The following is a 25,748-nucleotide window of genomic DNA, read 5'->3' as shown; positions in this document are numbered from 1 at the left end:
TGTTATTTGATAACTGTTACTTGAGAATCAAATTATTTCTTTCAAGCTCATACCAGCATTCCCACCCTCTTCAAATATCTACTTTATGTTTTACCTAAAAACCACCTATATTAATAAATGAAAGTATTTTCAGTGAATAAGAATACATAGGTATAAATGTTTCCTTTCCAGAAACATCTTGGGTAATTTCCTATAATCTCTTCTTTTCCCTCACCCTCTAAACTATCTCACAAGATGAATAGGTTTCAGGAGTTTAATCAACAAACTTGGTACACAAAAGAAGAACAATCTAAGACTCTCTAATAAGGTCATTGAAAGGGGAACTATGCATGTGGCACAGCTAATAAACAAAAAAAGGCAGGTGAAATATGCATACAATATTTATACCCCATAAAGTTTAGATTTCACACATGTACACACAAAAATGTCAACCTGTCCTAGTGACTGATAAAATTAACTGAAAACAAAAATGTAACCATCAGTGGCAAGAAATAAAATGAAATATGAAGAAGGACTCCCAACAATTTACCCTTCTTTACAATCAGCTAGTGAAGCAAGCCATTACATCAACAATATTTAAAACAATCACATTATATTATACTTGGTTGCTTTCTTGTAAAAAATAATGTACCTGTCTGGCTTTGTGTCTGGCTCGATGGGTAGAACCTTTTTTCTCCTCAAGAGGTTCTAGAATTAAAGGGGAGAGAAACAATATTACTGTCTGGAAAAAAATTCCATTGATGTTATCTTATTATTAAAAGATAAAGTAGCCTATTGTAATATACATCTCATATCTAAACATGGATATACATTTGTGAGTACAATCAGAGAAGTAAAATTGCTGGCCCTTCTCCTGTACCCTCAGGACCCAAGAAGATATCATTCCTACCAGTCATTTCAGTAGTAGATATCCTTACAAATCTACTCTCAAGAGAATGGGATGATTGATTGATTTCCTTTCTGCCTAACCAAAAATGAATTAACAGTATACAAAAAAATAATGGTATCTATGAAAATACGAAAATTAACTTGAGGGAAAATTGATATCAGATATTTTCTGATACTGATTGCTGTGTTGTGAGCAGAGTTGGCTCTTAAATTCCTACCTAGCCAATCATTCTGAACGAATACCTTTCCAGCTAACCAGTCCCAGTCATTCAGATCCTATATCAAAGCTCGAATCACTAACGCATCTATATTTGTAGAAATAGTCTTTAACATACAAAGTGTAAGGTCTCCAGGAGAGATGCAGTCTAATCATTGATTTTCCTTTCAGCAATTTTCTTGTAAGAACAGAGATGGACATGAGAGGAAGGTAGTCATTTTCAAATCAGGGAGAGAGGCCTCAAGAAAAATGCATTGGCTGGTACCTTGATCTCAAACTTCCAGAAAATTAATTCTTGTTGATTAAGTCACCTATGTTTTTGGCATCTTTGTAATGGGATCCCCTAAGAGACTAACAAAGAATTTTTTTGTTTTTGTTTTTATTTTGGTTTGGTTTGGTTTTTGCCAGTCCTGGGCTTAAGCTCAGGGCCTGAGCAAAATCCTTGGACTTTCTCAAGGCTAGAGCTCTACCACTTGAGCCTCAACACCACTTCCAGCTTTTTATTTTTCTATATATGTGGTACCGAGGAATCGAACCCGGGCCTTTGTGAACGCTAGGCAAACACTCTACCACTAGGCCAAACTCCTGGCCCCTAATAAAGAGAAACTAAGAACAGTCAGTACTAAATAAATAACAAATTCCTGTAGATCATTCAAAACAACCTGGTATAAAGTACCAGTATCATTCTCAAATATTACACAAGTGCTTACTATAGATTTTTCTCATACAATAGTTCAGTACTGATCCATCTTAGAACACTTGCAGGAAGAAAACCCTACAACATCTCAGAGTACCTAGATCAGTGCCTCTTTGGCTATTTCGTGTGATCCAAAGAGGGGGAAAACTGCAAGTAAGAATGACAACACCAAGGGATTGTATATGCTCTTTATAATCTTCCGTACTAATTCTTTTGTATAAAATCTTTTGAAAAAAATAAGGAAGTGGAATACTCTTCATAGATGAGAAATAGGTTAAGATAATTGTGGTTTGGTTGCCTCATTTCTCACAGATTTTGTAAGAGGTCAGTGCTGGGCCATTTCTGAGCTTTTGATAATATAGTTTGCAAATGGTACCACAAGCACATATCTTTTCGCCATTTCTGAGGCTTGAACTGAGGGCCTGGGCACTGTTCTTGAGCTTTCTCAAGGCTAAAGCTCTACCACTTGAGCCACAGCACCATTTCGGCTTTTTCTATGTATCAAGGAACTGAAACCCAGGTCTTTGTGAATACTAGGCAAGCACTCTACTACTAGGCCAAATTCCTAGCCCCACGAGAATATTTCAATCTGCATTTTGCATTTTAAGTTTTAAATACGTATTTGACAACTGAAGTCAAAAACATCTCTTACATAAACTCTCAGGAAACACAAAGGTCAATATAAAGATTATCTATAAATAGTTGTGTGTGAACTGAGAGTCAGATCTATACTGATGGCTTACAATGAGTCACTCCATCAGTTATGCTTCCTTCTGTCTCATATTCTTTTTAGATGTAGTCTCACTTGTTTGACATAGTCTGCCTCCATTACACTAATTTCTTAAGACCTCAGAGTCTTTTTGTTCTCATTTCAGAGTCTTTTTGTTCTCATTTCCAGTTAGAATGTGAGTAAATTTCATCATCTCTCAAACATGCTCCTTTCAGGTCATGCATATTTTTTTCAAAGTAAGCAATCATCCTCAAGAATATTAGCATTAGGTATCAATGTTTGTGAAGTAATGCACCTTCTGTCTGGTGAATATAATGTAACCCTTCTATTAATTATAAAAATATATGAAAAAAGAATATTAGCATTTAATTGGGAGGGGGCAGAGGGAGGGGAACGGGGACAAAAATATAAGAAGGGGTATCAATGTTCAAGAAGTAATGCCCCCACTACCTGATGAATGAAACTGTAACCCCTCTATATATTACTCTGACAATAAATTTTTAAAAATAATATTGGCATAACTAAAAAACTTCTGTATAACACAAAGGTAATAGTAAACTATGACAAAGGACCTTTAATTTTGTTTTCTCTTTTATGCTTGTACTGAGAACTGTCCCTAGATTTTTTCACTCAAAGTTGGTGTTCTACCCCTTGACAACACTTCCACTTCTATTTTTGCTGATTAAATTGGAGACAGGAGTCTCATGGTCCCTCCTGCCCAGGCTGGCTTTAAACTAAGAACTTCAGCCCTCAGCCTCCTGAGTAAGATTATAGGCACGAACCATCGGCACCCTGCTAGGACCTTTATTTTAATGGCTACCCTCAAAACATTCCATGAGGTAGTCTGACAGATACAAAATTAGGAGTGGCTTACAAAAAAATGAATTTCTAATCATTATAGTCCATACTCTAACACAATGTGTTTGGCTTGGGGTCACTTGTTCTTTGTGATACTGCCCTTTATACTCGCCAACTCCATTTCTGTCAGCAGCTTCCTTCTTGGATGCTCTCCTTGATGGCGAGTGTCAAATGGGAAGGATTTGTCTCCTTACCATGTTCATTGAGGGTTTTCCCCTCTATTGTTCCAATACTGCAATGCTCTCGTTTATTCCCAACTAACAGAAGCAGAATGATTAGTTGGTCTTCCTTTATCTTCCAAAGAGAGCATGTGTTTTGTTTCCCAGGCTTAATTTTCTACATACTCATATATTCCTGTCTCAGCTCATTCTGCCTGTCTAGGTTAACTTCCTCTCTCAAAATCTTTTTCTTCTATTTCCGCAGCAGTCAAGAGCTTGTTTCAATGTTTTTAAAACTCTGATTTTCCCCAGGGAATGCATGTCGTATATGCACAAACACTCAACTGAGAACCCAAAGTCATTAATAAAACCCCTTGTGGTGTATTTTTCAAAGTTTTGTAGCACTTCGAATAAATTTATCCCAAATCACTTTTCAAACTCCTTTCTCCACATATTTTCTCCAACTCCAGAATTAATTAGTGCCAAGACTTCCTTCTGATAATTTATACAATATTACTACACCTCAGCTTCTTTTCAGAAAAACAGTGTCTAATCTATCAATTACTACTCTTTTTCCAAACTTTGACTAGATTTTTAAAAAATCTTTCTGACAATTCCCTCATAGTATAATAATTAAACTCTAGACTGATTAAACATAGATCTTTAGTTGGCTTTCATTTTGCATTGTGATGCCAGACATAGACTGATTTTACTGCTTTTTCTGGGAAATTCTGGAATGCATTTGCTAGAAAAAGGTGAAAAATCTGTCAGTGGCATTCTATTCCCTAACATTTATCCCCCAAATGTGGCTAAAGGATGTTTTTATAAGTACAAAAAAAAATTCAGCACAGGTGGCTTGAGCCTATAATCCTGGCTGATCAGGTGGCTGAGATCTGAGAATCACAGTCCAAAGCCAGCTAAAGCAGGAAAGTCCATCAGACTCTTATTTCCAATTAACCACCAGAAAACAGTAAGTGAACTTTGGCTCAAAGTGGTAGAGCACTACTCTTAAGCGAATAAACCTCAGGGATAGTGCCCAGGCTCTGAGTTCAAGCTCCACGAGTGGCAAGAAAAATAAAAAAGCATTTTCATAGTTTCCAACAGCTTTATGACCCTACCAGAAGCACATATAACACATGATATATAAACACATCCTCCGAGGTAAAAACAACGGTTGGTTTTAAAAATAGGTCACTGTGGAAAGAAAATCGTTGCTAGCACATACATAATACAACTATAAATTACACATTAAAACATGTGAAATCAACTGCAAAGCTTTTTCTGCCAGGCTGGACTACGAATGGTGGTGTTTGCACTGCGGAAGTCAGTCACGTCTCTGCGCCTTCTGTGAAGAGTGAGAAGCGTGGATCTCACCCCACCAGTGTGGGAAATGGCCTACACAGAACAGAAAGCCTGCCAATCACTGGCACGCAGGCAGAACCAGAAGGCACCAGACACATTTTCTCCTGGGTCTTTTCACAAGTCAGTCTTCCCTATTCTTGAATTTGAGAGCTTCCAAGAACACACACAAGCCAGAAGCCCATTCTGAAGCTGTATACCAACCCGTAGGAAGCCATGATGTTCCTGAGAAATTCATCCTTCCTGTAAATCCACACACACAACCACACCAGCTCCCACTTGAGAACATGGACCTCAGGTGTCCCTTGTGTGTCTTTACAGAGGAGTTGGACCCAATGACAATGCTGGCCCCTTGAATGGCTTCAAAAAACAATTTACTTCAGATTTCTGGAATTTATTCTTTTAGTCCTAGTTTTTAGGAATAGCATAGGAGACAACACAATGGCTGAAGAGAAATAAGGGTAAAATTGCATCCTGGTATAAATCAACCCAAAGGACTTAGCTATTTGTAAATGGACTGCTGTTTCCAGGAAATGTCTGTTGTAACAAATCACAGATAACACAAAAATAAATTCTAAAAAAGACATACAAAGAAGAGAGCAATTTTAATGCATGGTTGAATTGGGAAAGCAACAAAATTCCATTCCAGCTCAAAACAAGGAAATGTTGAATTAGTTGAATTTTGTGAGTTTGGAGTTTATAATCACTTGATATAATGATTCTCCAAGGCCTAGATCCTGGGCTTTATCATTTGTTTGATTCCTATTCTCTTTTTATTATTTTTCAAATTTAAAATTATGCTGATACATAAAAACATAAAAATGGTGCCTATTTCTGGGGTACCAAGTGATGTTAATTCAGTGCCTATATTGGTGTAATGTTTTCATCAGAACAAGCATGTCTGTCTCTCTTCAAACATTTACCCTTTCCTTATTGTGACTCAATTTTCGTAACTGTGATCCTAACGCACCAGATAACTAAATTTATCAGAGAATATATCACAAGCATTCATTGGGAAAAAAATGAACTCTACATTAATACTACTTTTCAAAAGTTCACTTAAGGGTCAGGAGTTTGGCCTAGAGGTAGAGTACTTGCATAGCATACATGAAGACCTGGGTTCGATTCCTTGGTACCACATACATAGAAAAAAGCCAGAAGTGATGCTGAGGCTCAAGTGGTAGAGCTCTAGCTTTGAGAAAGTCCAAGGACAGTGCCCAGGCCCTGAGCTCAAACACAGGACTGGCAAAAAAAAAAGTTCAATAAAAGCAATAGTATTGAAGTGGGTTAGCCTCTCAAATTTCAACATGCTTTTAAATCATTGCTGATCTTTTAGTTCAATAGACCTGGAGTGGGTTCCTGAAAGTGTTCCCTCTGTGAACCTCCATCACAACCATCTACTCTCCAAAACCTTCCCTCCCTTTGAAAGTGTTCTCAGTAAAGTGTGCTTGGATCTCACAATGACAATAGTTCTCTATATTTTCTTATCCATAATGGCAGGATTTTGAGTATATACATAAACATACTTTCTTACTGGCTTTCATGTTATGGAAACCCTCTGAATCAAGTAACAATTCTTAGTAGCTTCTTTTATTAGCAGCTCAAATGTGCCCAGTGAAGTTCCTGGCCTATTAATCATAGCAATTAATATGCCAAATTAGCTCTGTACATTTAATGAAATATTAACTTCATCTTTTCTATAACCTCTGATGTCTTTACTTACATATTCCATGTTGCTTATATTTTTATAAGTTATAAATTTTTCAGGAAAGGATTTAATGAATCCTTTCACAATTTAATAAAGTTAATAACAGCTATAATTTATTAAGCCTAACTGCATTCCAGTCATCCCTTTCATATGTGAGAATTTACTTTTACTTGGTGATTGGTTCTTGTCCATTTGCATATATTTGACTTCAAGATGCAGTAATTTAAAAAAAATCCCCAACTAATACTTCTTTAAAAGCAGCTTAATAGGGCCAGGAGTTTGGCCTAGTGGTAGAGTGCTTGCCTAGCATGCACGAAGACCTGGGTTTGATTCCTCGGTACGACATACATAGAAAAAAAGCCAGAAGTGGTACTGAGACTTGAGTGGTAGAGCTCTAGCCTTGAGAAAGTCCAAGGACAGTGCTCAGACCCTGAGCTTAAGCCCAGGACTGGCAAAAAAAAAAGCAGCTTAATAATACAAAAAAATTTTTTAGAAAAAGGAAAAGAGATAAGTAGGAAAAATAAATTACTACAAGGATTTTATGCTAAGAAATTACGAATATCTATAAAACTTAACTACAAATATTATTTTCTTCCTTCCTTCATCTCTTTCTTTCTTTCTTTCTTTCTTTCACTTTCCCTCCCTCCCTCCCTCCCTCCCTCTCTCCCTCCCTCCCTCCCTCTCTCCCTCCCTCCCTCCCTCCCTCCCTCCCTCCCTCCCTCCCTTCCTTCCTTCCTTCCTTCCTTCCTTCCTTCCTTCATTACTGTTTCTCTCTCTTTCTTTCTGTGGCACAAATTCATGACCCTCCTACTTCTGCTTCTCAAATAGCCGAGATTCCAGGACTGTGTCATCATGCCCAGTTCAGACCTGAAGCAATCTAGAGTAAAAATTTGTCCAAAATTTGGTTCAAGAATAAATCTAGGATCACATTAGGAATCAATCACTGCAGACTCAAGTGCACGATTGTGAGGTAATTTGTCCCTGACATGAGCTCCCTGTGGATTGAAAATGTTCCATCACCACAAACATATGCAGCTTCTCCCCTATTTGGGGCCTACTCTTGGTATAATGCATCCACTGTGATCTAAGACTCAAGGACTTGGGTTTGTGCCCTGGGTATGAATTTGGACCTTCCAACAATCTACTATAGCAATCCTTACCTGCAATCCAAAATAGAAGACCTTCTATTGAGTGTAGGAGATGTTAAGAAAAGAGCACTAAAGTATGGCAGTTCCTCAAAAGACTAAACATAGAACTCCCCTATAACCCAGCAATTCCTCTACTTGGCATTTACCCAGTCGTCCAGAATCAAGGACATACTAAATCCACCAGCACAACGATGTTCATTGCAGCACTACTTACCATAGCAAAGATATGGAACCAACCCAGATGCCCCTCAGTTGATGAGTGGATTAACAAGATGTGGGATTTATACACAATGTAATTCTATGCTGCTGTCAGAAAGAACGACATTGCCCCATTTGTAAGGAAATGGAAAGACTTAGAAAAAATCATATTAAGTGAAGTAAGCCAGACTCAAAGGAACATAGGCTCAATGGTTTCCCTCATTTGTCATAATCAGTAGAAACCTTGGGCTCTCCTAGCAGAGATTTACAATAGAACAAAACCTAGATACATAAGGCCATATAGAATGATGCTAAATGAAAGGACCTCCAGGATATAGAAACAAAAGCCATATAATGAGTGATTGTTGTCCTTAATGTACTGTGTTATCTCTCATCTCTTTTGCTGTCCCTTGGTTATCTCATATGGTTACAGTATTTTACCTTGTTATCTGATATATTGTATATGTGCTTAATTGGTTATTTGAAATTGGATAGGGAAGGGGGCAAATCAAGATGAGCTGGGGGAGGGGGGGAGGGAAATGGGGACCAAGACATGAGAAAGGGTATCAATGTTTGTGAAGTAATGCACCTTCTATCTGGTGAATATAATGTAACCCTTCTATTAATTACAATAAAAATATATGGAAAAAAAGAAAAAGAAAAAAGAAAATAAAAAAAGAAAAGATCACTAAGAAGAAAGCTGCCAGCCATTTGTTTCACAGAAGACAGTACAGAGAATAAACTACTCCAGAAAAAAGGGATTAAGAACTCTGTACATCTTTTTTTTTTTTTTTGCCAGTCCTGGGCTTGAGCTCAGGGCCTGAGCACTGTCCTTGGACTTTCTCAAGGCTAGAGCTCTACTACTTGAGCCTCAGCACCACTTCCGGCTTTTTTCTATGTATGTGGTACCAAGAAATCGAACCCGGGTCTTCATGCATGCTAGGCAAGCACTTTAACCTCTAGGCCAAACTCCCGGCCCCTCTGTACATCTTTTTTATTAAATATTTCTATTGTGTTTAATAGAAGGGTTACATTATATTCACCAGATAGAAGGTGCATAACTTCACAAACATTGATACCCTTCCCTTTCTCATGACATGGTCCCCATTTCCCTCCCCCCTCCCCCCCAGCTTATCTTGAAAAAAAGTGAATTTTTAAAAAACTACAACAAAATGCCTCCAATATCCTTAAATCCGTATTCTCTCCTTTTTGCTTCATGGTTATACTTTCTGCTATTTGTTCTCCCTTTCCTTCTCTCCTCCTCTCCCCCTTCGCAGTATCCCTCCCTGACCCCCTCTTTTCTCTCCCTCTGTACATATGTTTGTCCATCCTTAACTTTTCCATCCTCCCTCATCAACTTCTACAGCCGTGATTAATTCTATGACTACTCCTGTTACAAGTCTATGATTCCTTATCTCACTCTCTAACATTTAAAAAAGGCATGAAAAACTAATGCTTTTTTTAAATAACCCATATGAAAGCAAAACTCAATTCATTTGATCTTTAATGGCAAAAGATTAAGTGGACTGAATGAACATAAGGCTCTTATTTATAGTGCCTCTCTCTTCTACTTAATGAAAATTTTCACATGCTTTAGTAAAGATTTCAGCATGTTCCAGCACAGGCTTGCTTGTCAACTGATACACCTCTTCTCACCCTTGTAAAAAAAAATTAAACTCCTGGCAAAAAAAAAAGAAAAATTGTTTGCCTAGAAGTTTTAAGTAAAAGGATAAAAATCAGTAGAACACCTCCTAAGTCAAAACTACTGCTAGTACTTATTATTGCTCCTGCTGCTACTGAGTGTGTTACAAAGATGTGCAAGTCTTTTGCCTAACCTAATTTTCAAAAAAAAAATACACAAAACTTCTTAAATGTTTTGCTGTGACTTGTTCAATGTTAGCCAAGCTAATCAACACAATATTAACAGTCAAAAGATCCAATCTGTTGGCCCTAACCCTGACTCTCAACACTTCAGTATCCTTTTAGTACTACTATTGACGCCGTTCATTCATATTCAACATCCATGCCTGCTATATTTTGTTTGATGAAAACAAGCTAATTAGCGCGAAACCTTCCCCAGTTCATAAATTTATTCCTAAGAACATTAAAAGGAAGTCAAGTGAGACATGTTCAGTAACAGATGTTTGCCTTTTTTTGGCTGCCTTTTTTACAGTTTGTTCTCTTTCATTACTTTTTAAGAAATTTAGTTAATGTTCCTTTACTAGAGAACAAGTGTACCTAGCTTCCCAGGAGGGGGTGGAGGGTGGCAGGGATTCCCCAGGGCCGGCACAGTCTGTTCCTTCCTCTCACCCAATGTCTGCTCGAAGCTCTCGACGCTCAGCTATGGCAGGCTTTCATCTGCCTTTGTACACAGTTATCGGCACGTTATAGCTTATCTCTAAAAAGAATATATATGTTATCTGGCGACTATAGCTCTAGCACTATTGCCAGCACTAACACACACACACACACACACACACACACACACACACACACCCTCTTTCAAGTCCTCAGATATACCCTGCTCGCCATCCTTGGGCAGCCATAACTGGTTTTTCTGCAGTTGTTCATGCTTCCTCCAGCCCCCAGCCTGCAGGGACATTCCCTCTGTGCCATCTCAGGCTAAGGTGTCACCAAATGGCCCAGGCCCTCTCAGGGCCACCTTCCTCACCCTCAAACCCTGAGGACAGTGCAAATCTGCCACTCAGTTGATGAATGACTTCCCTGATGGACAACCCACGAATGTGTCGTTTAATTTTCTAAATGTATAGAAACTTCTGGAAATGACTTATCCCAGCTTCCTAAAGCATGTGTTTTAAGCCCAGCTATTTTAAAGAACATGTTATATAAACATACGAATTTTATATCTCAGAATACTAAAAAGGACTTTTTTTTGGATGTCATGATGTTGCATATGCCCAGGTTGCATATTCTGAGATTATGTCATATATTATGGTAAAGTTAACAAACCGCTTGCACAGTTCTGACATGAAAAGTGCAGCCAGAGATTTGGAGGTGATGGCTTTTCTATCCGGTTGCAATGTAATCATCCATTTTTATCTTGCATGAGGAATTACATTCACAGATCTCTCTTACCTTAGGTAAATATTATCTTTCAAGATAATTAAAGCTATAAATATCTCAGTACTTCAAGAACTGTAAAAAGTAACACCAGTAATTGTTTCTTCAGGATGCTGTACTTTAAAAAAATTAAATAAACAAGTTATAGGAACCTATGTGTTATTGCTTAAAATAATCAGAAAATTTTAGTACATTTATGATAGAATAAACCGGTGGTTTAAGAAATGAAAATTAAAGCACAAAGATATATACCATAGAACTAAAAAAATACCAGAAAGATGCAAAATACATTTTAAAACACTATTTCAGGCTTAAAAGGGAGAGATTCCCTTTGCCTAAAAATGGCATATCCACAGGGCTCCTTTTATTTGAGCAAATTAAGATTTGATAAAAGTAGCCAAATTGTGCAGAGTGTTTCAGGCAAAATGTGTTATATTCATTTCTCTATGAAATCATTGATAAAGTTTAACTCCTGTCTCTACTCCTCCCTAACAGTACAATATCCTTAATTTTTGCTTTCCTCTTCTGAACTAACTCATTCACAGCAAGTTGATTTAACCTTGACACCTATTCAGATGTAAAATATCAGATAATACAGTACAGGACACGTTAGTGATTATGTGAACTCTTCTGCATTGCTAGAGAAGATACAAAGTTTAACAGCCACTGTGGAAAACCAATATGGTAATTCCTCAAAGAATTAAACAGCAATATACAATAAGGACAAGCAATTCCAGTTCAGGGTGAGACCAGGAATTTAAATCTTGCTTATATCCAATGTTGTTAACAGAATTATTCAATATACCCAAAGTGGAAGCAATCCAATTATCCATTGTTGACTGAGTAAACACAGTGCAGGATATGCACTCAGTATCACACTATTCCATTGTGTGGCCTAGCAGCAGTAGAGTGCTTGCCTAGCATTCACAAAGCCCTGGGTTCCAATTCTTGGTACCATGTAAACAGAAAAGGACAGAATGATACTGTGGCTCATATGGAAGAGTACTAGCTTTGAGAGAGCCCAATGACAGTTCTCAGGCCCTGAATTCAAGCCCCAAGACTGGCAAGGAAGGAGGGAAGGAAGGAGGGAAGGAAGGAAGGAAAGAAGGAAGGAAGGAAGGAAGGAAGGGAGAAAGGAAGGAAGGAAATTTTGATATGTGCTATAACTTGGATCAGTCTAAGAAAATATGGTCTGGAAAGACAATTACAAAAGAAAGATTATTTGATTTTTTTTAAGTCCCTAGAGTAGCCAGATTCACAGAGACAGAAAATAGAGAAAATTCAGAGAGACCTCAATGGAGAACAATCTTTGGAATGAAATAAGCCCATGGTTTAAAAAAAAGATAATTCATGTGTTTTGATCATAATTAACCTAATACTTTGCTAGACAAATAGAAAGCTATTTCTATGTCCAATATTACAAATACTTGCCATAAAGTAATCCTGAAACATGGCTGATGAGTCAGAGACTTTCTGATCTTCAGGCAAGTGGAATGGGCTCGCTGATATAATTCCTCTCCAATCATACACTAGTCTCTCTGTTAGAAATAGAGGTAGGTTAAAATAATATTTATCCAGGAAAAGTACTCACTCATCAGATTGCCAAAGTTACAAAGGGGAAGGTAAATTATCTTTATGGGGTCACTCTTCTGTGTTAAAATCACACCCTGTCATCTAGTCAGAGAGATGAAGTAGTAGCGTAGCACACACGGAGAGAAACTTGAATTGATTTCCTCATATAGAATGCGCCTTCTCAGTGTATAGAGTGTCACCAGAAGAAATCTAGATTCATTCTTACTGTCTTGTCTCCTCAAGAGCATTGTTTTCTCTCAAAGGACATTTGAAGCAAAATCATATCTGGAAATAGCCTTTATAAAAATCAAAGGAAGACTTCTCTGATAATTAAGTACTTTATTTAAAAAACACAGAAATACAATAAAGGCACAAGTTTGGGATTTTTTTAGTGTTTTGTTTTGTTTTGCCACAGCATCACTTCCAGCTTTTTTCTATGTATGTGGTACTAGGCAAGCACTCTATCACTAGGCCAAACTCCCTGCCCAAGGCCCAATTTTTTTCATATATTATTATTGTAATTAATAGAATGGTTACATTATATTCACCAAATAGAAGGTGCATTAAGTCACATACATTGATACCCTTTCTCATGTCTTGGTCCCCATTTCCCTCCCCCCACCCCTGACCTTCATCTTGTTCCTCCTGCTTCCCTATCCTATTTCAAATAATCAAATAAACATATATACACTATATCAGATAACAAGGTAAAATACTGTAACCATATGAGATAACCAAGGGATGGCAAAAGAGATGAGAGATAACATAGTACATAAAGGGCAATAATCACTCCTGGGGTCCTTTCATTTAGTGTTATTCTATATGGCCTTATGTATCTAGGTTTTGCTCTACTGTAAATCTCTGCTAGGAGAGCCCAAGGTTTCTACTGATTATGACAAATGAGGGAAACCACCGAGCCTATGTTCCTTTGAGTCTGGCTTACTTTAATTAGCATGATTTTTTCCAAGTCTTTCCATGTCCTTACAAATGGGGACAAAGTCATTCTTTCTGACAGCAGCATAGAATTCCATCGTGTATAAATCTCACAACTTGTTGATCCACTCATCAACTGAGGGGCATCTGGGTTGGCTCCATATCTTTGCTATGGTGAATAGTGCTGCAATGAACATCGCTGTACTAGTGGATTTAGTATGTCCTTGTTTCTGGACGATTGGGTAAATGCCAAGTAGAGGAATTGTTGGGTCATAGAGGCACTGAAGTCTTTAGAAAAGTCAGCGCAAAAAGTTTCAATCATAGCTCAATGTGAATACATGAAATTTTTCAGGGAAGCCAATTTGGTAACAGGAAGCCTGCAGAGAACTGAGAATATTGGTACCTGAAAAGATGTTTACAAGTGAGAAACCATACAGTCTACACTTCAATTGGGAACTTTGGTAAGTCCAGAAGGATATTAAAATACCCTAAGTATGAGTGCTACTATAGAGAGACCACAGTTCTTATGAAGCTGTTTTCACTCATTCAAGCGTTCTCCACGTACTACCCACTTCCCTTTAAAACAAAACTTTAAATACCTAAAGAAGAAAGTTGCCATTCAACGATGCAGTTTATGAAGACAATGCATCTTGAACAATGTCACCACTTTCAACATTCTCCCCCATCAATTCCAGCCTTATCCCTTCTCTCAATTTCCTTCATTTTATAGGATATGCATTGCATTTTTTCCATATATTTTTATTGTAATTAATAGAAGGGTTACATTACATTCACCAGATAGAAGGTGCATTACTTCACATACATTGATACCCTTTCTCATGTCTTGGTCCCCATTTCCCTCCCCCATCCCCACCCTCATCTTGTTTTCCCCCCTTTCCTATCCAATTTCAAATAACCAAATACACAACTATCCAATATATCAGATAATGAAGTGAAATACTGTAACAATATGAGATAACCAAGGGACAGCAAAAGAGATGAGAGATAACATAGTATATTAAGGACAACAATCACTCATTATATGGCTTTTGTTTCTATATCCTAGAGCTGCTTTCATTTAGAGTCATACCATATGGCCTTATGTATCTAGGTTTTGCTCTATTGCAAATCTCTGCTAGAAGAGTCCAGGGTTTCTACTGATTATAGCAAATGAGGGAAACCATTGAGCCTACGTTCCTTTGAGTCTGGCTTACTTCACTTAATATGATTTTTTCTAAGTCTTTCCATTTCCTTACAAATGGGGCAATGTCATTCTTTCTGACAGCAGCATAGAATTCCATTGTGTACAAATACCGCATCTTGTTGATCCACTCATCAACTGAGGGACATCTGGGTTGGTTCCATCTTTGCTATGGTAAATAGTGCTGCAATGAACAACGTTGTGCTAGGGGATTTAGTATACCTCATATCTAAAATATATCAATAGCTCAAAAAATTGAATCACTACAAAACTAATCTCCAAAGTAACAACCATCCCATCAAAAGATGGGCCAAAGATTTAAAGAGAGTCTTCTCTGAAGAAGAAATAAGAATGGCCCATAGACACATGAAGAAATGCTCGACATCTCTGGTCATAAAAGAAATGCAAATGAAAACAACTCTAAGATTCCACCTCACTCCAGTTAGAATGGCCAGGATCAGGAAAATTAATAACAACAGATGCTGGAGGGGATGTGGCCAGGAGGGATCACTACTACACTGTTGGTGGGAATGCAACCTTGTTCAACCACTATGGAAAGCGGTATGGCAGTTCCTCAAAAGGCTAAACATAGAGCTCCCCTATGACCAAGCAATTCCACTACTTGGCATTTACCCAACCATCCAGAAACAATTGTATGCATTGCATTTTTATCACTGCATTCTTCTCTCTCCCTCTTTTTATTTCTCTACCACCCTTTGATCTTACTCCTTCTTTTAAGAACTGGATTCTTGGCATTTATTTTGTTAGACTGTACGTTAGCCTTCCTAAGAAATTATGCCATGTCTACTCTCCCCTCAAACTACCGTATTTCTATTAACACCTTTATGTATACTTGGCTACCACCATAAAGTGCATACTTACAGATTTATAAATGAACTCTAGGTTACACCGACAAAGACTGACATGCATTCTTGGTCTCTCTGGGCCTTTCTTCAATTATAATTTTCCAGTTCCTTTCATTTCTTTGCAAATGGTACATTATCCTTATTTCTAATAGATGCATAACATATATATATATATACATATATACCCTATTCTTTATCCATTTGTCCACTTAGGGCATCTGGACTGATTCTACCCCTTGGCTATGGTGTATAGTGCTACAGTGAACATGTTATACAGGTGGCTTTACTGTATCCTAGTGTGTAATCTTTTGGATATATGTCCAAGAGTGGAATTTCTGAATCATAGGGTAGTTCTATGTGTTGTTGTTGTTGTTGTTGTTACTTGTGGAATCTCCACACTACTTTCCAGAGTGATTATACCAATTTACACTTCCCTGAACAGTGTAATAGAGTTCCTTCCTGCCCTTACCCCTGCTAGCCTCTGTTTTGTTCGTATTCTTGAATGATGAGCATTCTAACTGGGGTGAGATGTGATTGGAGCTGTTTTGATTTGCACTTCTTATGGCCAAGACATTGAGGTACACTTCCCTTAGTGCATTGCGCAGTGAGTGTTCTCGGGGATAGGAGATAACTGTGCTTCTCCTTCCGATCTCATCTCTTCTGGGATAATGCCAATGTCATGTGCAGTGGTCCTTGTTTGCAGTACTCCTTACTTGCAATGTTTGATTGATTAGAAATGGGAATAAAGGAGCTTTATAAGCACTGATTAATTAAGGACTGACCAGTTACATTAAGTGAAGAAAACCAGACCCAGAAACCTAGGTTTTAACAGTTTTCCTCATTTGTTGTGCCTATAAATCTACAAGTAAACACACTAAATGATAAAAGACAAAAAGTTACATTTGGACTCTAAACATTCATACAGTGAGCCCAAAGGAGGACACTCTTAGGAGGGGTTCACAAAAGCTCCATAGCTTCACGTGTACGATCGTACAAGATGATGTTTACTGAAACAAACTCTAAGCAATGGAAGCAGGAGGTTTTCTGTGATTTTACATTTTGGTTTTGGTTTTGCTTTTACCCCAATGTTGCTGCTTTTTATTTCTGTACTTTTTGTATTATAAGCAAATGTGTCAGTTTGGCAGAGGGCAGGAGTGGGGAGTGATCACAGAAATGGTGGGAAGCAGTGCAATCACATGCAGCAGTGGCACTCACAAGACACGATGTTGAAAATGAACTACACAACTTGTAGGAGGGTTGGGAGGGACAAAAAAAACAGGGAGGAAAAAAGGAAGAGGCAATACAGTTCAAGAAGAATATACTCATTATCTGACCTATGTAACACACACCACCTTGGAAATAACAATTAAAAAATTAATCCCAAGAGATTAAATCTCTCAGGCAAAGAAGACATCTTCCTGACCCCTGAAGGGCCCAAGCCCAACATGAAATACATAACTCTACATCCTATCTTTATTGGTGAGTCCACAGCATCTTCAAATATTTTATCTTGTTTACGCACAAAACAGAAGCCTGCAGTCAAGAAGGCCAGGTATTATTATCCCCAAGATAGTGGTATCACGCTAGAAAATATAGCTATAACTTTTCCACTTCAAGGAAGCAGTAAAACCTCTCTTAAAATTCTCTAGGTAATCATTCACACACTGATATATGCGGATGACTTTTCCTCTGAAGCTTCATGCACAAGATGGCACGTAACGATTGCCACTCCATTCCACAGCATCCATCAAAGTTCTAAGTGAATAGGGATAGGAAAAACCCTAGTTATACATCACACTAAATTCTCACAGTCTTTCCAGAGTCAACAATCTTCCCAGTTGAAGAAAAATGAAGAGGAGAGAGAAAGAGAGAGAGAGAAAGAGAGAGAGAGAGAGAGAGAGAGAGAGAGAGAGAGAGAGAGAGAGAGAGAGAGAGAGAGAGAGAGAGAGAGAGAGAGAATTCACTTATGCTCAGGAGCTGCCTGCACAGTAATAGGTGGAAATATTAAAATCTCAGAGCACATACTCCAAGATTTTACTAGGTGGGGGAAATGCCATCACAAGATTTGGAAAGAAACCAAAATGGTTACATCAGTTTAACAAGGAGTTAGTTAAATCGCAGTTATTCTTGAACATGAAAAAATAATAATAATAAAACTTGTCAAGTAACTATTCATATGTCTGTCTTCCTGGCTTGGCATTTCCTCAATACTTATTTTAGACTCTTAATAAAAAGTATTATAATACAACTTCATGTTATTTCACTGTCTTCTGCATATCTCATGGCTAAATCTAGGCTTAATTAAAAGTCTTTCATTGCATTATATTCTTCATAAAACAGACTAGTGTGTGTGTGTGTGTGTGTGTGTGTGTGTGTGTGTGTGTGGTGCAGGATGGAGCAATAAAAAAAAAGTCAACTAGCAAAATTGGGAGAGTATAAGACCCCATACCATAAGCAAAGGAGCATGAAAGCCTTAAGAAAGATTTTTAAATTCTACTAATTTTTTTCAAGGCCAGTTTGTTGGGTTTTTTTTGCAGGGGTAGGGCAGGGATTAGGGGTTGGGGGAGCTGATTACTTTCCTCAGTTTCTATTCTGATACTGATATTTATAATAGTTTCCAAGTACCATTCAGTTGAAGATAGCTTTTTGTTTCCATTTCTATTCAAATTTATGTATTTGACAATGAGTTCATTGCTCATAGAAGTGAGAGATCTTTCTAAAACTTAATAAGCATAATTATACAAATGACTCACAGAATTCAGATAAGATTACCACCAGTGATCTTGCCACTGAGGGAAGAAGGAAGAAGAGAAATAAGAGAAGAGAAATTCTTAGCTAGTTGGCCACTGTAGAATGCCCTCCATATTGCACATGACAGATGTGTTCAATTCACCTGGAGAGCAGCAAAACATCAACAGTCATTCAAACTTCAGTCACACTACTCAGCCAAGAAGCCATGCAACCATCTCTCAAAAGGGGGGCCCAATTAAGACAGCAGCTTCTGTTAGAACACAATAGAGCCAGACCCCCTCAGGGGCTCACTGGGCTCTGGTCCCCAGAGCCTCTTTTATGCCGAGCTCATTTTGCTTCCCATTTTATCAATCCCCTTGTATCAATTAATTCTTGGGAGTTAATTGCACATACAGTTTTAATCTGTAGGTAATTACAAACAATTAATAGTTAGGAGACAGAATTAGCGGTTCTTAGTCTGATTATCTATATAATTAAAATGGCTGGTAAACGATAGAGGAGTGGACAAATAGAATCTTAATCATTTGAATAATCAAACCTCAGAAATCTTCTTGGATAGTTCAATTCCATGTGCTGTGCATTAGCTTAGATTTCAGAGGAAAAATGACCAAAATCAATGAATGTATGCTCATTGGTAGTATAAAAAAGAATAAGATATGTATCACAAAATTATTTTAACTACCTCATTTTGTTTGTCTATAAAAGGCATTTTGCAAAAGGAATTGATAAAAATAAAAATTTTTAGCAGAGAAAGTAATAGTGCTTCTTCACTAGCACAAAAGCATGAATGGTTCATAAAATAAGTGAAAAACAAGTTGACTTATTAAAGTATTAAGTGACCTATGAGCCTTGAAAAATAAATGCTTAAAGATTCAAAGGAAACTCAAGTACTTTTATGCTTAAGTCTGATAAATTGTGACGTACACATATGAATGAACTAAAGGAGGTAATGGCCTGATGCTGATAAACTGGAAAGGGTCCAGCAAGGACTGTTTTGTTGTTGTTGCTGTTATTGTTGTTGTTTCTCGGATTTTCCTTAGCATCCAAATGTGGGGCAGAACTGTGATGAGAGTGTCTCTAGGGGAAAATGGATGGATTCCAAATGACCTTCCAAGATTTGATGGCTTGCCTCAAGAAGAGGAATTCTAGTTTCTGTGACTTACTCGAGGTGAGATGGACGCAGAGAAAGGCCATACTTTGAGAGTATTGTGTTCTTAGCCCTACTCGATTCACGAGACTCATTTGTGTGTATTTACTAAATGCCAGTGAGTGATCATGACTCTTCTATGCTATAAAACTTCAAAAAAAACTACAGACAAGTACTGCTTCATTGGACACTCTTATGGAAGCACATGCAGAGAGATTCCAAACACGACACTTCGAATCCTTGTTTGGCAATCTGGATGTGGGTAAAGAGCAAATACTATGAAGCAGGGTAAGGTTAATATGAGCTAGGAAATTATATGGGAACATCTCCTCGTGTTGACTAAAAAGGACTACAATATTCAGAATCATTGCTGAATATCGTTCTGAATTGCCAAGAATAGGAACAAATCTGTCGGATTCTGTGACGCTAATTGTGAGCAAAAAGGGTTCAAGAAGCATAATGAGTTCTGGCCCAATACAACTTGTTATCTTCCGTGTGCAGCAAACCCTCAACCGCCTTACTATACTGCTACAGGGAAAATTCAAATGCTAATTATTCACCCATTTGCAGGAAAGGGGAAAAAAGTGTCATGCAAGTGAGTCAAGGAAAGCCATCCATGATCTCTACATATTTTCACCCTATTCGCCATATTGAAAAGTGGTGCAAAGAGGCTTGGATAGCTCACAAGAGGAAAGAAAAATGTAGAAAAAAATAGCAAAAGCAATGACTCTATAATGTGCAATGCCACCTTTTTCTCCCAACCCAACCCTTTTCTCTCACCATCTACTTGGATCCCACAACTCCAAGGCAATGGTCTTAGCTCAAGGAAAGAGTTCAGTGAACAGGCAGGCCTAGTGGGTCATAAGAGAAATACACACATAAGAGAAGACACCATTGTGTGTGCTCAATAGTGAATCATAGCAGAGAATGATGGGAATCTACAATCCCACAACAATCTCTGGAACCAGTAATTGGCATAAGCTACTTCAGTCCCAACCCCCCCCCCAAAAGAACTTGCAAAGCCCATCCTGAAACTTTTTGTGCCGTCCAAACACCTGAAGAAAACCAGGACTCTACTGAAGTCCACCCCTGTGCCCAACACGCCAACGCCTTGGGTCTCCTGCCTCTCTTCAGGTCACCTGGAGTCCCTCTTTAACAAAGCTGATATAGTCTGTTGAGATTGGTTTCTGCTCTTTCTCCTCCTGACTCAGTTTCCTAACAGGGAAGGGAAGCGGGGACTAGGAAAGGGCCCTCTTCAGCAGAGCTAAAGAGTCCCTGTGGATTAGGTATAAAAAGCATGATGTTTGCCCCTCAAATACAGACCTAGAAAAAGGAAATATACCCAAGTACACAGCACAAGGCTAAGAGAACCCACACATCTTGTCCTTCATTTCTAATAGCTGACTTTGCAGAAAGGGAATTCTCCCACAGGACAAACCAAACAGACTCCCTCCCTCCACCAATCCTGGTTCTGCCAGTTAAGGTGAACTTGAAAGGTCAGAGTACCATAACACACATCTGCTGATCCAGTTGGCTGAGAGTACCTAAGGGGTGGGTGCTGAACTTCCATTTTACACAGGAGAAAACAAGTGGTGGCTAGATAGGAGTGTATGAATGGCAGCTGATCTGTATTCTATGCTGTCCTAGGGGTGATGAGAGAGAGAGATGTCTTTGCTTGGCTGGCCAAGCCCTAACTCCAAAGATATCCTATCTGTGAAACCTGTAAATGTTCCCTTACATGTCAAAAGAGACTTTCTAATAACATTAAAATTAATATTCTGAGACAGGAGGATGATGGGGGATTATGCTGAAGAGCCCGATATTTAACCACCATGTCCTTTTAAAGGGAGACTTGAATACAGAAGAGCAAGAGATATGGTATTAGAAGCAAGGAATTCCAGAGGTAGAGGAAGAAGCTGTGAGCCCAGGAATACACATGGCATCTGAAAACATAAAGATGTAATGACATGGATTCTTCCCTACTCAACTCATTGTGCACACACACTGACAGGGTGTGTGTGTGTGTGAGTGTGTGTGTGTGTGTGTGTGTGTGTGTGTGTAAGAGAGAGAAGCTAATTTTACACATGTGGCCTCTATTAGAGATTCAATTATGAAAGAAAATGTTCAAGTTGACATGTGCAGAAAAGAATTAGGAAGAAAAGAACCACTATAACCAAGCCTAAAATTACTATGTGGAATTTCAAGTAAACTGGATGACGTATCTTCACATACGAATGATACTCCGTTACAGCGACCATTGGACACTAAAATAATCTGCAAGTGTAAAAGTGCAGTGAAAAAATATAGTCTAGAAACATTCTATTAGTCCCAGAGGAAAATGCTTGATATTCTCACAAGCCAAGAACAAGAGAAACTCAAACTTTAAAAAAAAATACTAATAGTTTTAAAGTAAGTATAACAGAAATGATCACAACTTTTCCAAGGCAAAAAAAATGACAAAGAAACAAAAACTGTAAGGGCAGAAGAAGAATGTGTTTCCAGAGTGTAGGGTGTGCAAATGGTGATGTAGAATACCAATGACTAGATTTGGCACAGACTCCTAGAATAGAAAAGAAAAGCATTCAAAGATGAAAATTATAAGACAGAAGATTATAGATTAAAGAGGACAAAAAAATAAGTGCCAAAGGAATCACACACACTGCTGGAGATGAAATCAGAACAATTAGAAATGAAAGAAACAGATGCAATAATTTCTCAAGATAAAAAAATCTGAGTTTTCCAGCTATGGTGTTTATTAAATTTGTGGGGAGATAATCAAGGGAGATTTTTATGAAATTATATTCTGTCAAATAATAGGAATAAAAGATTAAATTATAAGACTGAAGGACATTTTCTTACACATTCAAGAAGAAAAAAATTTGCAAAGGTATAAAACTTATTCTCAAATTTCTTCTGTGAAAAAGAAAAAAAGAACCGATAAAATATAAGAAACTACCAGAAGGAAAATTAAGGAAGAAGAAAGGTTATAAAAGAGAAGTTTAATAACCAAAGCTTCATCAACGCATAAAGGCAAAGAGCAAAAAAATCAAATATACTAATGCTTTGAAATCTGCTCCAAAAATTGACTAACAGCAGCTTAACTGAAGACCAAGCCATGACTCAAAATCATGCATAAAGGAATTTAAAAGATAACGTTTTATTCCATGCCCAGCAAATTATTCCCGTATGTATGTTCACCCAGAGTCTTAGAGATTCTGAAACTTGGACTTCGAAGTTTCTTCTTTTTTTTTCTTACCTTCCAGGAACCAAACCATTTAATTCCAAAATTATAACCTTAAACTCATAGTAAAAGTAAAATTAACTTTTAAATGGAATCTTGTTCTAGAATTACAAGTGAGACAGAGTGGGAGGGAGGATGCGATAACCGGTTTGTTCTGTTATACACAGACAGAAACGAAACATTTATTTGGTATGTAATATGTGCCACAAAAAAAAGCCTAAGATTCATTCAAGAATTGGACTTGAGGGGCCAAGAGTGTGGCCTAGTGGCAGAATGCTCACCTAGCATGCACAAAACCTGACTTCAATTCCTTGGTACCAATTACACTGAAAAAGCTAGAAGTGCTGTGACTCAAGTGATAGAAAACTCGTCCTGAAAAAGCTCAAGGACAGTGACTAACTCTAAGTTCAAGCCCTAGAACTGGCAAAAAAAAAATACCTTATAGTAGGTACTGGTAGCTCAGGCCTGGAAACCTAGCTACTCAAAAGGCTGAGATCTGAGGATTGCAATTCAAAGCCAACCAGGGCAGTAAAGTCCAGGAGACTCTGATCTCCAATTAATCACCAGAAAACTGAAGTGGCCCTGTGGCTCATCATGGTAGAGCAGCAGCCTTGAGCTGGAGGCTCAGGGACAGCACCCCACGACCACCCCCACCACCACCACCAACAACAACAACAAGAAAAACAAAAAGAATTGGGCATGAGAAGATTGACATATCCATCGAGGTCTGCCCAATTTGGTCTTGACGTCACAGAGAAACCATCCGATAAAATCAAATATGGTGATCTCAATTGTTTAACTGCTAAGGGAATTAACAGGAGCCAGTTATGTTTATGTTGCTGAAGGGTTAAGAGGCCTCTTCATTTCTCTCTGAAGCTAGCTGATAAACCCAGTGTGTGGAACTCTGGGGGACCTGGAATGACAGGGGGTGAGAAGATGGCTTTCCACAAAGCTTTCCCGTATGGGCTCCATTGCTGAAAGGAATGTGTATGTATTTTATCTGGAACAGGACATGAACATTTGGCTTTCCCATAATGATGTATTTGTTTTATTACATGAAAGGATGATGAAGCTTTAGAAAACAAAAACTTTCTATAAAAAGTTTTACTTGCAAATCTCTAGTATTCTGTTTATTTGTAGGTTATGCATGAGCTATATCTATTGTAAAAAAAATTCTGGAATGAGCTGGTCTTTTTTAGAAAATAAAAGAAGACTCCAATCCCCTAAAATAAAAAATAAGACTGTTATTTCCATCTGTCCTTGGTGATTGGCTTGTCAGAAGACTCAAGTTCATTAATGTATTATCTTCACTAACAACTCATTAAAGTGATACATTTAACAGAATAGGAAAACACTAGTAACTAAATCAAGATGATAATTTCAGAACAGAATATTATCCTTATTTCTATTGTATGTGCATCCTAAATGTTTCAGTCTCTTTAATTCTCATGCTCACAACCTGTTGTCTAGGAAGGTATTGACTGCATACAAGGGCCAACTAAACTACAGGTATATTACTGAGATGAACTTAATTAAAGCATTATGGAAATACAAAAAGGCTTTCAAAATCCAAGTCTATAAAGTTACAGCAAATATCACATATAAATGGGACAAATGAGATTAGTGAAAGGAGCTAAGGCAAGAACTTTATTATGACCAATATTTATAACTATTTGGCTTCAAGATTAGACAATTTCTTCCTGTCTTTAACCCCCTTTGTATGAGCCAGAAAAGAAGTTGAAATCTAAGTAAAAACTGACATTTGTTATAAACAAAAGTAGAAGGGCAAAGGCTGAATGCATGATGGGAGTTCTACATATTAATGCTGTAGATGTTATCTACCAAGCACAGATAGCCATAGGGATGCTGTTTCCATTATTACTGATAATTGAACATTGACTGCACTAATAAAATACACCACAGATGCTCTGTCTTCTCCCTCCTACACACCAACAGATCCAATTCAACAAAATTTGGATCTTTAGAAAAACAGAATATGAATTATTTTAGTAGGAATTTTAAACATAATTCGGGATAAAGTTAATTTTTCAATCTACCCTACTGGTCTTGTTAAGTATGATATCTCTACAGGAATGTCTGGTTTTTCTCTAGCCATTGCTCTGTCTGCCAAGGACACTGGAGTCTGTCTTCACCCATGGGCTTCTCTCATTGTCCACCTTCACACTGTCTACCTGTTCTCCACCATCCCAAAGAACAGCCCACTGTCAAGATCAAATGGTAACACCATCACCTTTTCCTCTGTTCCCCCCAAATCCCATTGGATTTGAAGACATATCACTGCATAACTGCAGATGGCAAAGATAATCCTAACTCCGCTCAATTAGAAAAAGAATAATTCTCAAGGTTTCTTTTTTTTCAAGGTTTCTTGAAAAATATGTCTTGCCATGATCACCACTTGATCATGATCACACTGACATGAATGGACACGGAGGTGGAGAACTTCCAGACTATGCAACTGGAACAGAACACTAACTACTGCCTTTTCTTGTATTCCTGTAGCCCAACTCAGGCAGAACTTCGAGTTCATTACAAGGTCTGACTCATGTCTTAGATGTATTTGTATGCTGGTGAGCCTACATCAGTGCTTGGAAAGGGCAGTGCTTTTAAAAACTGAATAAGATTTTCAATTAATATTGTTGCCTTCAAAGTTCAGGTGTCCTCACAACCATTATAATAAAGAAAAGTGGCACTTATTTTCTACTTATTTTCGATTGGGATCATCACACAAGCAGTTTGCATTACTATTCAGCAATGGTGCCAATCAAATTTGAGTCAGCATCCTGGAAAATCAGAATCTCTTCCCAAATATCTCAAAGGTGCTTGCTTAATTAAAATCTCACCTTCAGAATAAATAATTCGCTAAATGAATTGGAGCATTGCAATATATAAGTAACCAGGGTGATTTTCTGAAAATGAATTCCTGTTCCTTCACTGACCAAGACACAAAGTTTTTTAAAAAATGGTTATTTGAAGT

At 37.8% G+C, this 25,748-nt stretch overlaps 1 protein-coding gene across 2 annotated transcripts in view; it reads right to left on the bottom strand.

The window, feature by feature from the left end:
- The window catches only part of Iqcm (IQ motif containing M), a 189,414-nt gene that overhangs the window by 93,860 nt on the left and 69,806 nt on the right, over positions 1-25,748 (bottom strand). For both annotated transcript variants that reach the window (XM_090356586.1, XM_090356587.1), the window contains 2 exons: positions 12,474-12,580; positions 632-687 (listed from right to left, as the gene is read on the bottom strand). In XM_090356586.1, the coding sequence (XP_090212712.1) occupies positions 632-687; positions 12,474-12,580 (163 nt within the window). The remainder of the gene's footprint in view (positions 1-631; positions 688-12,473; positions 12,581-25,748) is intronic.

Source organism: Megascapheus bottae, chromosome 23 (assembly GCF_031878675.1).
Source record: "Megascapheus bottae isolate mThoBot1 chromosome 23, mThoBot2.hap1, whole genome shotgun sequence".
NCBI classification, from domain to species: Eukaryota; Metazoa; Chordata; class Mammalia; order Rodentia; family Geomyidae; genus Megascapheus; species Megascapheus bottae.
The sequence above is the reverse complement of the archived record's forward strand: the minus strand, read 5'-3'. Positions and strand labels throughout refer to the sequence as shown.